Source organism: Brachyhypopomus gauderio, chromosome 11 (genome assembly GCF_052324685.1).
Source record: "Brachyhypopomus gauderio isolate BG-103 chromosome 11, BGAUD_0.2, whole genome shotgun sequence".
NCBI classification, from domain to species: Eukaryota; Metazoa; Chordata; class Actinopteri; order Gymnotiformes; family Hypopomidae; genus Brachyhypopomus; species Brachyhypopomus gauderio.
In genome coordinates this window covers 10,807,565-10,821,365 of record NC_135221.1, presented here as the reverse complement: position 1 = coordinate 10,821,365, position 13,801 = coordinate 10,807,565, and the positions used below count along the sequence as shown (strand labels likewise).

At 44.9% G+C, this 13,801-nt stretch overlaps 2 protein-coding genes and 1 long non-coding RNA gene across 4 annotated transcripts; 2 read left to right on the top strand and 1 right to left on the bottom strand.

Moving 5' to 3' along the window:
• The first annotated feature begins 4,877 nt into the window (after positions 1 to 4,877).
• On the top strand, positions 4,878 to 9,406 carry LOC143527019 (magnesium transporter NIPA2). Of its 2 annotated transcripts, XM_077021902.1 has the most exons (7): positions 4,878 to 4,953; positions 6,064 to 6,122; positions 6,732 to 6,873; positions 7,022 to 7,078; positions 7,347 to 7,437; positions 7,547 to 7,707; positions 7,817 to 9,406. In XM_077021902.1, exons 3-7 carry the CDS (start codon positions 6,732 to 6,734, stop codon positions 8,446 to 8,448), a joined length of 1,083 nt encoding a protein of 360 aa, XP_076878017.1. In that variant the 5' UTR covers positions 4,878 to 4,953; positions 6,064 to 6,122; the 3' UTR covers positions 8,449 to 9,406. The 2 variants fall into 2 exon arrangements, with proteins under 2 accessions (XP_076878017.1, XP_076878018.1); XM_077021903.1 differs by lacking the exon at positions 6,064 to 6,122 and having other exon boundaries at positions 4,885 to 4,953.
• Positions 8,794 to 13,653, bottom strand: timm8a (translocase of inner mitochondrial membrane 8 homolog A (yeast)). The gene is made up of 2 exons (XM_077021904.1): positions 13,388 to 13,653; positions 8,794 to 10,753 (listed from the first exon to the last, which is right to left on the bottom strand). Exons 1-2 carry the CDS (start codon positions 13,496 to 13,498, stop codon positions 10,592 to 10,594), a joined length of 273 nt encoding a protein of 90 aa, XP_076878019.1. The 5' UTR covers positions 13,499 to 13,653; the 3' UTR covers positions 8,794 to 10,591.
• On the top strand, positions 11,281 to 12,588 carry LOC143527022 (uncharacterized). The gene is made up of 2 exons (XR_013134016.1): positions 11,281 to 11,690; positions 12,021 to 12,588. It is a non-coding gene; the product is annotated as an uncharacterized LOC143527022 (long non-coding RNA).
• Positions 13,654 to 13,801: the final 148 nt, after the last annotated feature.

The following is a 13,801-nucleotide window of genomic DNA, read 5'->3' as shown; positions in this document are numbered from 1 at the left end:
GCAAGGAAATTTCACAACTAGATTTGTTGCACAGGCGGACTAACAGGTCTTTGAGGACCAGAATTTTTGCTGATTGGCAGGTATTCAAATACTTATTTGCAGCAGTAACACAATTTTTTTTTTTAAATCATACATTGTGATTTCCAGATTTTTCTTTCAGTCTCTCACAGTGGACATTGCAACTAAGATGAAAATTTCAAACCCCTCCATGATTTCTAAGTGAGAGAACTTGCAAAGTCGCAGAGTGTTCAAATACTTAGTTTCCTCACTGTATGTATTTTACTAATTCAAAACAGGAAGTTCAATAATATTCGCTGGTTTTGTTTAATCGTTCCATCATATGCTTCAGTTACATTTTATATCGCTGATATTACATAGGTCGTGTAACGATCTGCGCGGGGCAGAACAGGGAGGCGGACACAAGCGCTGAGGAGAGCGAGATTTATTACAGGAAATTCCATAGGCAGAGTCGATGTAACGGGCATGGGTCATAACGGTTTGGCAATCCTGACATGAAATGTACAAAGGCATGAACACGGACAAAGAAAACAACAAGGAAGACTGACTACGGAAGGGCAGGCAAAATACACGGGTGACGGGTAACACAAGGCGCAACACGGCAGTACTCACGATGAACGAGATCTGACAACTCACAGGCATAAACAAAAAGACCGACAACTAGACCTGGGAGACACAGGGACTAATATACACAGGACTAAACTAGGGACAGGTGATGACAATGACACAGGGGCGTGGTAACAAACAAGGAATCCATCAAAACCAACGAGCAGGGCGGGACAAACAGGCAGGGAACACGGACATGAGGGAACCCAGAGTGACAGCTACGAGAGGGGGCGTTGCCCTACGTGACAGAACCCCCCCTCAAAGCGTGCCACTCCGGGGCACGCAAGGGCAGACAGGACAGGGACAGCGGACACAGGACAGACCGGAGGGACAGGACCAGACAAAATAGGACGAGGGACCTGGGACACGGCATGACACGGGACACAGGGAGACCGGATAGGGCCAGGGCGAGGCACAGGAGCAGGGCTGGACAGGACAGGACCGGGGACAGACACTGGAGCGGGGCCAGGGGACAGGGCAGAGGTAAACACTGAGGCAAACACGGCCTGGACGACGGAGACTGGGACAGGAACGAAGTGGGTCACAATCTGGGGAACAGACACGGGAACCGGGACAGAGAGGACACCACTGGAACCAGACACAGGGACGGGCACAAGGACACGAACAGGCACACACACAGGGACTGGGACCAACACAAAACCAGGGACAGAACATGGGAGCAAGGGGAACATGGGTACAGAGGCAGGTGTACAGGGCAGAGCAGAGGGCACATAATGTCCGGGCCCAATAGAGGGCAGCACAGTCTCTGGGGACACAGGCGCGGCCGGGCGGCGGGCAGCGGGCACAGGCGCGGCCGGGCGGCGGGCAGCGGGCACAGGCGCGGCCGGGCGGCGGGCAGCGGGCACAGGCGCGGCCGGGCGGCGGGCAGCGGGCACAGGCGCGGCCGGGCGGCGGGCAGCGGGCACAGGCAGGGTCCGCTGGCGGGCAGCGGGCACAGGCAGGGTCCGCTGGCGGGCAGCGGGAACAGGCAGGGTCCGCTGGCGGGCAGCGGGAACAGGCAGGGTCCGCTGGCGGGCAGCGGGAACAGGAGCCGGCGTGGACGACCCCTCCAGGGTCGCGGGGACAGGAACCGGCGTGGACGACCCCTCCAGGGTCGCGGGGACCGGAACCGGCGTGGACGACCCCTCCAGGGTCGCGGGGACAGGAACAGGCACGAACTGCCGACGGGCAGCGGGGACAGGAATCCGAGGTGAGGAGATGCACTCGGGGGGCGGAGCCACCAAGCCGACGTCCTCGGGGGGCGGAACCGCCAAGCCGACGTCCTCGGGGGGCGGAACCGCCAAGCCGACGTCCTCGGGGGGCGGAACCGCCAAGCCGACGTCCTCGGGGGGCGGAACCGCCAAGCCGACGTCCTCGGGGGGCGGAACCGCCAAGCCGACGTCCTCGGGGGGCGGAACCGCCAAGCCGACGTCCTCGGGGGGCGGAACCGCCAAGCCGACGTCCTCGGGGGGCGGAGCCACTATACTGACGTCATCGGGGGGCGTGTCCGCCAAGCCGACGTCCTCGGGGGGCGGAGCCACCATACTGACGTCATCGGGGGGCGTGTCCGCCAAGCCGACGTCCTCGGGGGGCGGAGCCACCATACTGACGTCATCGGGGGGCGTGTCCGCCAAGCCGACGTCCTCGGGGGGCGGAGCCACTATACTGACGTCATCGGGGGGCGTGTCCGCCAAGCCGACGTCCTCGGGGGGCGGAGCCACCATACTGACGTCATCGGGGGGCGTGTCCGCCAAGCCGACGTCCTCGGGGGGCGGAGCCACTATACTGACGTCATCGGGGGGCGTGTCCGCCAAGCCGACGTCCTCGGGGGGCGGAGCCACTATACTGACGTCATCGGGGGGCGTGTCCTCCAAGCCGACGTCCTCGGGGGGCGGAGCCACCATACTGACGTCATCGGGGGGCGTGTCCGCCAAGCCGACGTGGCTCGTACTCCCCCCCCAAAAAATACATGGGGGTGTCCTGTGGACTAGCCGGCGGGATCAGCGATGTTAAGTCCTCCTCCTCAGTGTCCGGGTTGAGCCTGGAAGAACACACAGACACAGAAGCCTCTCGGTTGCTCTCTCTGCGACGGCTCCGCCTCCTCCGAGGCGTCGGGAGCTCGCAGTGGCCACCGAGAGCAAACCGAGGGTTAAGCCAACGCTCGTCTGTGCGCTCATTCCGTCTGCCCGCTGCTTGCACCACAGGTTGCTCACGCCTGTGGTGTTCGCCAAGCCGGGCAGACACGTAGCGCTCAATAGGAGTCTCGACGCGAAAGCCAGTCGAAACCGAAAGTGACTGGGCTTTCGTTGGTGCGCGTCGAGACTTCCGTGTTCCCACAGCGCCAGGGGAATTTCTGTCTCTGGTTCGTTCACGCTGCGATATCGGAGAGTTGAACTGGACCGAACCAGCCAACATCTCATCACAGCGATTAAACTCACCAGAGTCTCGCTCCCTCGCTGTGTCCTTGTAAGGTCGGTCTTTATGTAACGATCTGCGCGGGGCAGAACAGGGAGGCGGACACAAGCGCTGAGGAGAGCGAGATTTATTACAGGAAATTCCATAGGCAGAGTCGATGTAACGGGCATGGGTCATAACGGTTTGGCAATCCTGACATGAAATGTACAAAGGCATGAACACGGACAAAGAAAACAACAAGGAAGACTGACTACGGAAGGGCAGGCAAAATACACGGGTGACGGGTAACACAAGGCGCAACACGGCAGTACTCACGATGAACGAGATCTGACAACTCACAGGCATAAACAAAAAGACCGACAACTAGACCTGGGAGACACAGGGACTAATATACACAGGACTAAACTAGGGACAGGTGATGACAATGACACAGGGGCGTGGTAACAAACAAGGAATCCATCAAAACCAACGAGCAGGGCGGGACAAACAGGCAGGGAACACGGACATGAGGGAACCCAGAGTGACAGCTACGAGAGGGGGCGTTGCCCTACGTGACAGGTCGTAACAACTATGATTACCATTTCCAGGACAAAAAGTCAATAAGACACTGAATACTGTGTATTTACTTGAATTCAGATGGAAAAATATATACAAATGGTCCTTGCACGACTATGAGCTATCATAAAGGTATTCATTCAAAAGTTTTAATCTTAGTTTAAGAGTCAGATCTATCACTTCAGATTTGGTGGAAGTTTTCTGCTTCTGTCATATATGTCTAAGGATTTATATTACAATCTGTGGTGCAAAAGGTCATTTTGGTAGGTGGACTTAATATCCCAGTACTGGGAATCTGGCTCAAGATGTTGGTATGATTGTCAAATGTATACTGTATACTGTCAATTGCAGGACCCAAATAAGCCTACAATGGAGGGCTGCTTTAGCAGCAGGGGTAACAAGTCGGCCTAGGGTGTGAGTAATGTTCATACTGGCGTGTGCTGAAGATGGAAAAAACAACAGCAACGCTTCTGTGCGTTGGATATGGGACTACAGTGTAGATCAAGTCTACTGTCATGTTGAAATTTAAAATGGATTTTTTTAGTCTACTGCCATCTTCTGGTGAAATATAAAATGCTGTAATCAACAGAGGTTGAGGTCAGGTGAAAATTTGAACCATTTGGCCACCCCTGCTCTACAACATCTCTGTAAATGTTCAGAATACGAAAACCCGTCTAGCTGCCAATGTATAGTTAATGACACAAGACATTGCAGTACACTGTAATTCCCATTGACCTCTGGTAATTCCACAGTTGGCAGAGATTATATTACCTCTAAAGTTAATAAATCTTGTTTGATACCGTCAAACACAGTATACAACATTTTAAACCGTCTTTCAAGCTTTAGTTTCACTTTAAGCTTGTTTTTACAAGGGCCTGTTGGTGTTTGGTTTAAATGAAATGAAATGAAATGAAATGTATAAATTGTGATTGACAGTAAATGGTTCCTACGGTCGAGATGGACCACTCCACCACCCGGAACCCATCACTTCTTCAGCGTTGCCAGATTGGACTAATTTTCACATAGAGAATTTAAATAGATCTGCGGTGGTACATGATAGTTTGGTCAAGTTCGTTGCTATTCGTACTGCTTTCCAGAACATTATGAGTCAGTTAATAAAGCTCATGTCAGTTTATATATTTACACATAAATATATTTTATATAAACTAAATATGAATATTTATTTATATTAAATATAAAAACGAACTATATTTACATAAGTTAAATATATTATCGAAACAAAATTTTTTTTTTCGTTTACATATTGGGTCAATCTGGCAACCTGAAAACCTGCGACAACTCACGTGTCAAGCAGGAAGTTTATTAGGGTCTGTAGTCGATGGACGTTACGAACACAAGGTTTGTCTGATTAAAACGGGGTTTTTGGTTATAAATATGTTTCTAGATATATTTTTGGTGTGAGTATATTTACTAAAGGGTTGGAAACTTCATGAATAGGCATTTTAAAGTAGTATTATCTGATCAGATCTGTCGGCAGGGTCTATAGCAGCAGGCTTTCGAGATCGTGTAGTGCCGCACAGTTTATAATATCGACACGATTGTACCAGTAGCAGTCGGTTTCTCCTATGACCCAAAGGTGGATATGCTCTTAACATACCCTGTCCTAAGATAGACAGCACGTCTTACAAAACAGTCCGACGCCAATGATCTGACACCGTACAGCCGTCTCGAATGTGTCTGGAACACCATCGCAGTCCTGTTTAGATGCTTTCACTTTGGGATTATTACTGAAACTCTATTACTCTAGCTTTCATCTGAATAGTTATCGAAAAGTAGGTCGGGACATGAAACACAATAAAAAAGTAGGAAACAGATTTACAATATTGCATGTTCATACATTCAGCAGTGTATGTTTTAGAAAGAGACGTCGGAACCAGCGGGTCAGAGGAGTAAACAACTTGTGACTGTGATGTTGACTTTTACCATAAAGTTGTGAATTTCCTAAACACATGGGACTTGAGTCCCAGTAATTCACTGGAAAATCTGTTCCTCTTGCGCACCTCGCTGTTTACGTATAATTGAAGACTGGTGTTTTAAAAGGATGCATAGTGCACTGGTGACTATATCAGAATAGTAGTAGGATTTACTACTTTTCACCATTTTCACCATCACGTCTTGCGTGGACGGATAGGGGAGATGAATCATATATGTCCTCTATAAAGACACTGTGGCTACTCAATATAGGTTACGCATTTAAAATGATCCGACCTTTATGTTAGATTTAGATCATGCTTTCACTGGCACCATTGCTGCTACAGCTCATATTTGACTGACTGCTATTCTCTAAATGTAGGTGACAATGTAAAACTACAACAGGCATTCCTGCATCTTATTTAATGATGTGCTCCGTGCTGCCAAAACTCTTATTATTAGTAGTATTCTTAGAAATAACCATGTAAGGATACGGATAAGAACATATTCTTTTAATAATTCTTGCCTCTCTAACAGCATGACGAAGAAACCTTCGACTCAAAGTCGAGGAACCAAGAGAGAAACCAAGACTCAAAGTAGGAGTCCATCATCCTCTGGTTGTGACCAAATACCAGACAAATAGTCCTTCTTTCTTGAAGTCCAATATGATCAAATGCAGAGCTGAAACATATTCATTCCAATCAGGATACTACCTCATGGTAGTTAGTCATAAAATAAGATTAATACTAATAACTTGTGCTTTCAATAGCCTGAGTTTTCATATGGAACTCCCATGTTCAGTTTGATTGCTGAGCTAAACTTTTGTGCACACTATAAAGAAAAAATGTCAGATTTTTTAGGATTTTAAAACTGTTACTGAAGTAGGACTCCCTCCTTTATACCAACATCTCCAGTGTTTGTCACTCAGCATTATAGCATCATTGTATATGTTACATGTTTAATCAAAAACTTGCAAAAATCTTTATATAATTTATATAATAAGACTTGAATATTCTTGTCATAAACATAACTGGAATTCTCTGCTTATTTTAGTAGAATGCAATTCATTAAGTCAGATTAATGCCAAAACCTGAAACAGCACAATATTGTTGTTACATGCCTGCTTTATCCAGTGCCATTTAGTATTTTTTTAAAGGTATTTTCCCGTTTGGTCTGTTAATAACAGTGATTGTGATTACATTTAGATGGATGCTGGTGCTGCTAATCGCTCAGGATTCTACATTGGGCTGTCACTTGCCATCTCCTCCAGTGTGTTCATTGGTGGGAGTTTTATTTTGAAAAAGAAAGGACTTTTAAGACTTGCAAGCAAAGGCTCTATGAGAGCAGGTACATTAATGTTACATATGTGGGATAGCTTCACATATACATTCCTATTTACACATCAAAAGTTAAAGATTCAGTTTTGCATATTTTTGTAACTTATCTATAGATTTTTATTCATATTTATTATTTTCTCAATTCCTCACACAAATAGGTCAAGGCGGATATGCATACCTGAAGGAATGGTTGTGGTGGGCCGGTCTCATATCAAGTATGGTGTAGTATTTGGCTTCATGCTGGAGAGAGCAAATTTTCTAAATTATAGGAAGGTTTAAAGTAGCTTGTGCATTCAAAATATTACTTGTAACAATATACTGTTATAAACAGCATTATGTGCTTTAACCAGTGAACCTTGGCTTGGTATATTGCTATTAATACATTGGCTTGAATGAAATGTTTATGTAAATTGTAGTGGACCTTAAAATCTGCCTAAATACCAGTAAGTCCATGCTTGTCCTCTTGACATATTCCATTTTCAGTGGGAGTAGGTGAGGCGGCAAATTTTGCAGCGTATGCCTTTGCACCTGCCACATTAGTAACACCTTTGGGAGCAATGAGTGTTTTAGTAAGGTAGGTCTATGGCTTAATCTTGGGTGTGAATTCAGTATTTAATCTGCTAGATACTGTATGTGGATAATGTTGAACGTTTGAATCCTCTCTCGTGACCCTTCTCCTGCAGTGCTGTGCTATCATCGTACTTCCTGAATGAGCGGCTGAATATTCATGGGAAGATCGGTTGTGTTCTGTGCATCTTGGGCTCTACGGTGATGGTCATTCATGCACCCCAAGAAGAGCAGGTTGCCTCTCTGAAGGTTATGGGCGAGAAGCTGAAAGATACAGGTGGTGTGATTTTTTTCCCCCCAGTTTAGGGGGTTTCTGTTTATGATGTTGTAGTAGCTTTACTTTGTGCTACATGTTTATTTTTTTCTTCATTTTCATTCTCTCATAGGGTTTATAGTGTTTGCTGTTTGCATCGTTGTAAGCAGTCTAATCCTGATCTTCATTGTTGCGCCTCGCTACGGACAAAAGAACGTGCTCGTGTACATTCTCATCTGCTCAGTGATTGGCTCACTATCCGTGTCATGCGTGAAAGGCCTTGGTATCAGCATCAAAGAGCTTTTTTCAGGAATAGCAGTGCTGAAAGACCCTCTGTTCTGGGCTTTACTCGTTTGCCTTGTGATCTGTGTCAGCATTCAAATCAGCTACCTTAACAAAGCTCTGGACATCTTCAACACCTCCATCGTCACCCCTATCTACTACGTCTTCTTCACCACTTCAGTTATGGCATGCTCAGCCATATTGTTTAAGGAGTGGCTGCGTATGACGGTTGATGGAGCTGTCGGGACAGTTAGTGGATTTCTCACTATTGTGCTGGGCATTTTCCTTCTCCATGCGTTCAAGGACACCAGTTTCAGTTGGGACGCTCTCCCTCTCTATCTGCACAGTGCCATCAGGGGTACCACATGGAATCAGCCTTACTTTGCTCTGCCAACCCATGAAAGTCTGAAGGAGAATGTACACAAACCGGCCCCAGGAAGTAGGACAAAGGGGTACTGTTCTGAGAATTCATGTCAGAACTGAACTTCCCAGCTTAATGTCAAATAAGACTTCTTTACTACATAGTCTTTTATAATCTAATTGTGAATTCATTATTATTCTGGACTGTTATTGTACTGCTTTAATTTCAGAATATTGTCAAGTATTAGTTTTACTAAACTAACACTACTACTTTTTACAACTTTTGACTGCAAGATACTTTGGTTTGACTTTACATTCTGTGGATTACATCTACTTTTACTTATCAGTTGCAGTTATGCAACAATATGACCTTTGTGAGTGTGTGGTAGGTACTACAAGTTGATATTTTAAAAAGGGTACACACACAATCATAGCACATATATATTATAAACCTTTTTCAAAACAATCAGGATGACAACACACATTACATTCTCTATTGGTGGAAGCCATTTGCACGTATCTTGGCTAACCATACTTCACTACTTAGGAATAGTTACATTCAATTTGACGAAGGGCTCCTTAGGATCCTCAGGGTTTCTGGTTTGAATCCCATGTGGGCACAATGGGAGTTGAGCCAATACTGTAGGGTTGTAGTTTCAAGTGTCCTTCCTCTTGCCAATACCAGTGTGACATTAGCCCCAAGAAGGTAGCTGGGGGCTGCATATATTTCCCTGAACCCCAGATGAGTGCATGCGTGTGTGTGTGTGTGTGTATGTATATATAAATACTCTGGATGGGCAGGCATTGCATTATGATTTGCATAATGCAACTTTGGCTAGACTTCACAAGTTTGTTATGAAAAGTGGTGCATGTACTTAAAAGACTATCATGTTTTACTACTGCAAAACATTTGATGCTCTGGAGATAGGGATTAAAATATGATTTAGGAGGTGAAAGGGTCATACTACTAACATGCTTTTGTTGGTGTAAACAATTGGTCTGTCATCAGAATTGTTTAGTTTATGTTGTTTCAAGTATTGATGATGTGGAAATGTACCTAATATAAACAAGTTTTCAATACGTTGGTCTTAATGCCTTCAATCTTTTGTCTGTTCATGCATCAGAATGAATACATCACAAGACTAAACAAAAATATCTTGAAAATATTTTGACTCTTTCTGACAGAGATGAACAACATTAAAGCCTTTAAATTAACAAAATGAACTTAGAAAGAGGGAGAAGAAATCATCCCCATGAAACAGTTCTCATTAGCAAGAATTATGTTTAGCAAGATTTTCTAGACACTGCAAGCTGTGGGTGGCTGCCCTTGGATGACATTTTGCAACATCTATTTGGGGAAATAGTAAAAACTCCAGAATGACCAAAAATTGCCTATTGAACAGAATAAAAATACATTAAACTGAAATACAGTTTATGCAAACAGGAACCAGTGCTGAGCACCAGTATTACAATTTGATGGAAATACACTTTCCAGTGTGATTTTTCATCAAGTCTATTTGATGTGAAAAACAATGCTGAAGACAGCTGGTCCCTAGACAACTACACGCCAGCTCCCACCTCCCCTATATGACATTCTTCATCTATACTCCCACACCTGAGCCCACACCATGTAACATTCTAGTTATTCTATAGCACAGGGATCTGGCCTAGTTCACAACAGCCAGATAAAACTCAGCACCACATATTTGATTTCTTCTCCCTATTTCAACCCACCCAATTAAATCCTCATTAAGTAAACTGAGGGTAAAGTTTCATTAACTAAAAATTTGTATTTTCCTGACAACAAAAGTTGGGGGATAAATATTTCACCCTACTTTATTCCATATGCACATTTGCACAGATACTGTTACAGCAATGTTGCCTTTTTACAAGACACAATTCATCCTCTAACTAGCATGCAATGAGAAGCAGGACAAGTAACCGTACCCAACACGCTTCCAGGTTAACTTTGGCAAGACAGATGCCACAGAGGTAAACCATGAAATTACATATCTTCGTACACAGCAGGTTTCTTCTGGCTCTCAAATACAGGCATACCACCTCACCTGGATACATCCTGTGCTACTTTATGTGCAATAAGCCTCTGATTTAAAAGTGATCTCCTCAACATGATGTGGCATGACAATGAGGCACTTTGAGGATTACGGTGAGGATGTTCACTTTGTATAAAGACAGTTGCCCAACAGTACTGAAGTACTGCAGGAAGAGATGACTTCTGGTCTAATCTTGTCCACTCTGATTACTACTAGTCTGTTATGGTCTCGGAGAAGGAGCCTCTTGTCCTCGGAGTTTGCTCCAGTCTGTTGAGGATGAACTGACTGGTGTCAATGAAACGCTCAACACAGTTCACAAAACAGACTTCAGTCCTGGAGTCAAGCTTTGGACCAGGCTTGTCCATGCATTTCTCCTGCACAGAAGAACAGACATAAGAACCACAAATTATTATTGGGATTTAGCTAGTAGAAGAACAAAACAAATACAAGATTTTTTCATCCTTCACACAAACTGATTACCATAAAAACATGCAAATTACATTAAATAGAACGAGTAAGGTTTTTGTTATACATATATCCTGCCTAAACACTATATTATTATGTTATTTTTACTCATGTTTTCTTTTTTCTTCAGCTTCATGGTTTAATCCTCTTTCAGGTGTGATCCTAGCTTGGGAAACCATCGTGGCCTGACGGTTAGGGAACTGGTCTTGTGACCGGAGGGTCGTGGGTTCGATTTCCAGACCTGAGGCCATGACTGAGGTGCCCCTGAGCAAGGCCCTTAACCCTCAATTGCTCACTTGTATAAAAAAAAAATGAGATAAAAATGTAAGTCGCTCTGGATAAGGGCATCTGCCAAATGCCATAAAATGTAAATGTAAATATTCAGTCCCTCTAAATTTTTGAATGCACATATCCAGCTGTTCAATGTTTCAGTACTTTTTGCACAACTTGCTGCAAGGAGGTTAACGACAAAATTCACAACAGGTGTTTGATCCATGAATCTGCCAATATGTGTCCTCATTCAATTAGAATCTGTATTTAAACAGACCTCCTCAGCATACTGTTCACATTTTGACACCATCAGACCAAGATAACACCCAACAATTGATCAACAGTAACTCGCCATTGTGAGGTTTCAAACCGGATGTTCTCAGACGGAAGTGGCCACTGAGTTTAGAGTGTCAGTGTCATCAGCAGCTTGCAACAGAGATACAGAGACTAGAAGAATCACAGAAGCGCATAGAAGTTGACGTCCTTTGGCCACGCCCCACACTGATGACCGCTTCATTGTGAACGGTGCCCTGCAGAACCAGATGAATGCCACAACTCGAGACACATTTGCGGAAGGTGAGAGGCACCCAAGTGTCATGTCGGACCATTCAAAATCATTTACATTGGAGTGGTCTGCGTGCTAAATGATCTGCAAGGGCACCTGACCACACCACCAAGCACAGGTGTCATTGTCATACACGGGCCAGGGAGCCTCAGTGCTAAAGGAGGATGTACACAAACTGGCCACAGGAAGTAGGACAAAGGGGTACTGTTCTGAGAATTCATGTCATAACTGAACTCCAACTACGCAGCTTAATGTCAAATAAGGCTTCTTTACTACATAATCTTATATAATTGTGAATTCATTATTATTTCTTGATTGTTATTGCATTGCTTTAATTTCAGAGACACACACTGATGAAAGTCGATTTGCGCTCTGCAGAAATGATGGCCACCAAAGATGTGGGAGACGCCAAGGACCGTGCTATGCATCAGCCACTGTTGTCACCACACGGGCTTTTGGTGGTGGTGTGAAGATTTCATCTTCATGGACGACAATGCTCAAGCTCATCCAGGTCTCGTCATTAGGGAATGGCTGATGGGGTACCTCAAATGGAGTAGCCTGCACTTTCTCCAGACCTGAATCCCATAGAGTCGCTTGTAAACCCGTACCCCAGAACCTCAATGACCTGAGGTCTGCCCTTCAAGAATTTTGGGATGCCGTGTTCAGCAGACTAAGTCGACTTGTGAACAGCGAGAGATGTTGTTGTCGAGCTGTAACTGATGCTCAAGGGCACATGACAAGTTATTGAGACGCTGACTTTTTTTTTTTTTTTGCAGTTATACCCACCACTGTTTGCTGTTGGAGATGAGAATGACCACTGCATGCTTCTAATTAAATGCCCTACTTGCATGATGCAATCACTGTACCATGAACTTTTTACGTTTTCCATAAATTTCACCCAAAGCCATACATCCCTAACTGAGTAGGTTATCATTTGGCAAATTCTTGCATGTGTATTGTAACTTACAAGTTTGTTTTAAATATTTGCATCAGAAAGGTGCCCATTGAGAGCATCTTGGCAGGTTACCAAGGACCTTTACACAGTGTAATATTACTTCAACTTAGAAGTGGAAGAAATGTTGAAGGCATTTTAAGCATCCATTCATACACTGGACTGGAATATATTGATACTGAATAGCAAATCCTCTTTCTTCCCTCCCTGCAAATCCCTCTGAACTTGGCTTTTCTACACCTAAAAGGTATGTGCAAAACACTGCACCTATTGGGGGAGGGGTGTTTTTCTTATTGAGATACTACACTTTTCACTTTGGACTTCTGAATCATCTATATCCAGACCGGCTACAGCTTTGCAGTACAATCATGCGTTAGTATGCACTTCAGACTTGCGCAGCTGTCTGGACCACTGCACATATCCAGTTATAGCTAGCAGGCCTAGCTATCTAGGCATTTAATTCTATTGATTAGTACCTAAAGAGTTCATTTCAGACGACTCCCTTATACGAACTTACAACTCGGTGGAAGCATACAAATTGCTGCTTGTTGTCTTTATGTTTGTAGTTAGGCCCTTTAGATGCACCCTGAATCACTGGTCAACGTTAGCTACCAAGGACTGGAGTGACTGGCTTGAAATGTCGCCATGTGGAAGAGCTACGTGACAAGTTGTACTAGTACTAATCAACGTCTTTACTGAGTTAAATAAATAAGGCCAGCTATTAGGATGGCTTAGCTAGCTGGTCAGCATACTTACCCAACATACTTCTGTCATTTGGTGAACCAGCTGCTGAAACCTCTGCTTTTGAGACTCTACCTCGATGAACTGCTGAAGCTGAGGGTCGGTCGTGGCTCCCTGACTGTCCATCGCATCGGCTTGTGTTGGATTGAGAGTTTCACGCGTGGTGTTTGTTCAGCGCTCGCGAACCTGACCTTCACGCGCACGCCGCACTGTACATTCTACAGCCATGACAGGAAAAGCCGAGCGAAAGGCGCCAGGGACCCTCGAGGAACTGTGAAATTGGACTTTTGTTCCCGTTCACGTAATACATTTCAAAATAAGAGTTTGATTCCGTTAAATGAAATTGAAAGGAAATCATTATGAAATTGTATTACATGTGTTTAATTAACGTTGGGATATGTAGATCATCGTTATTTGTTGTGGCTAATA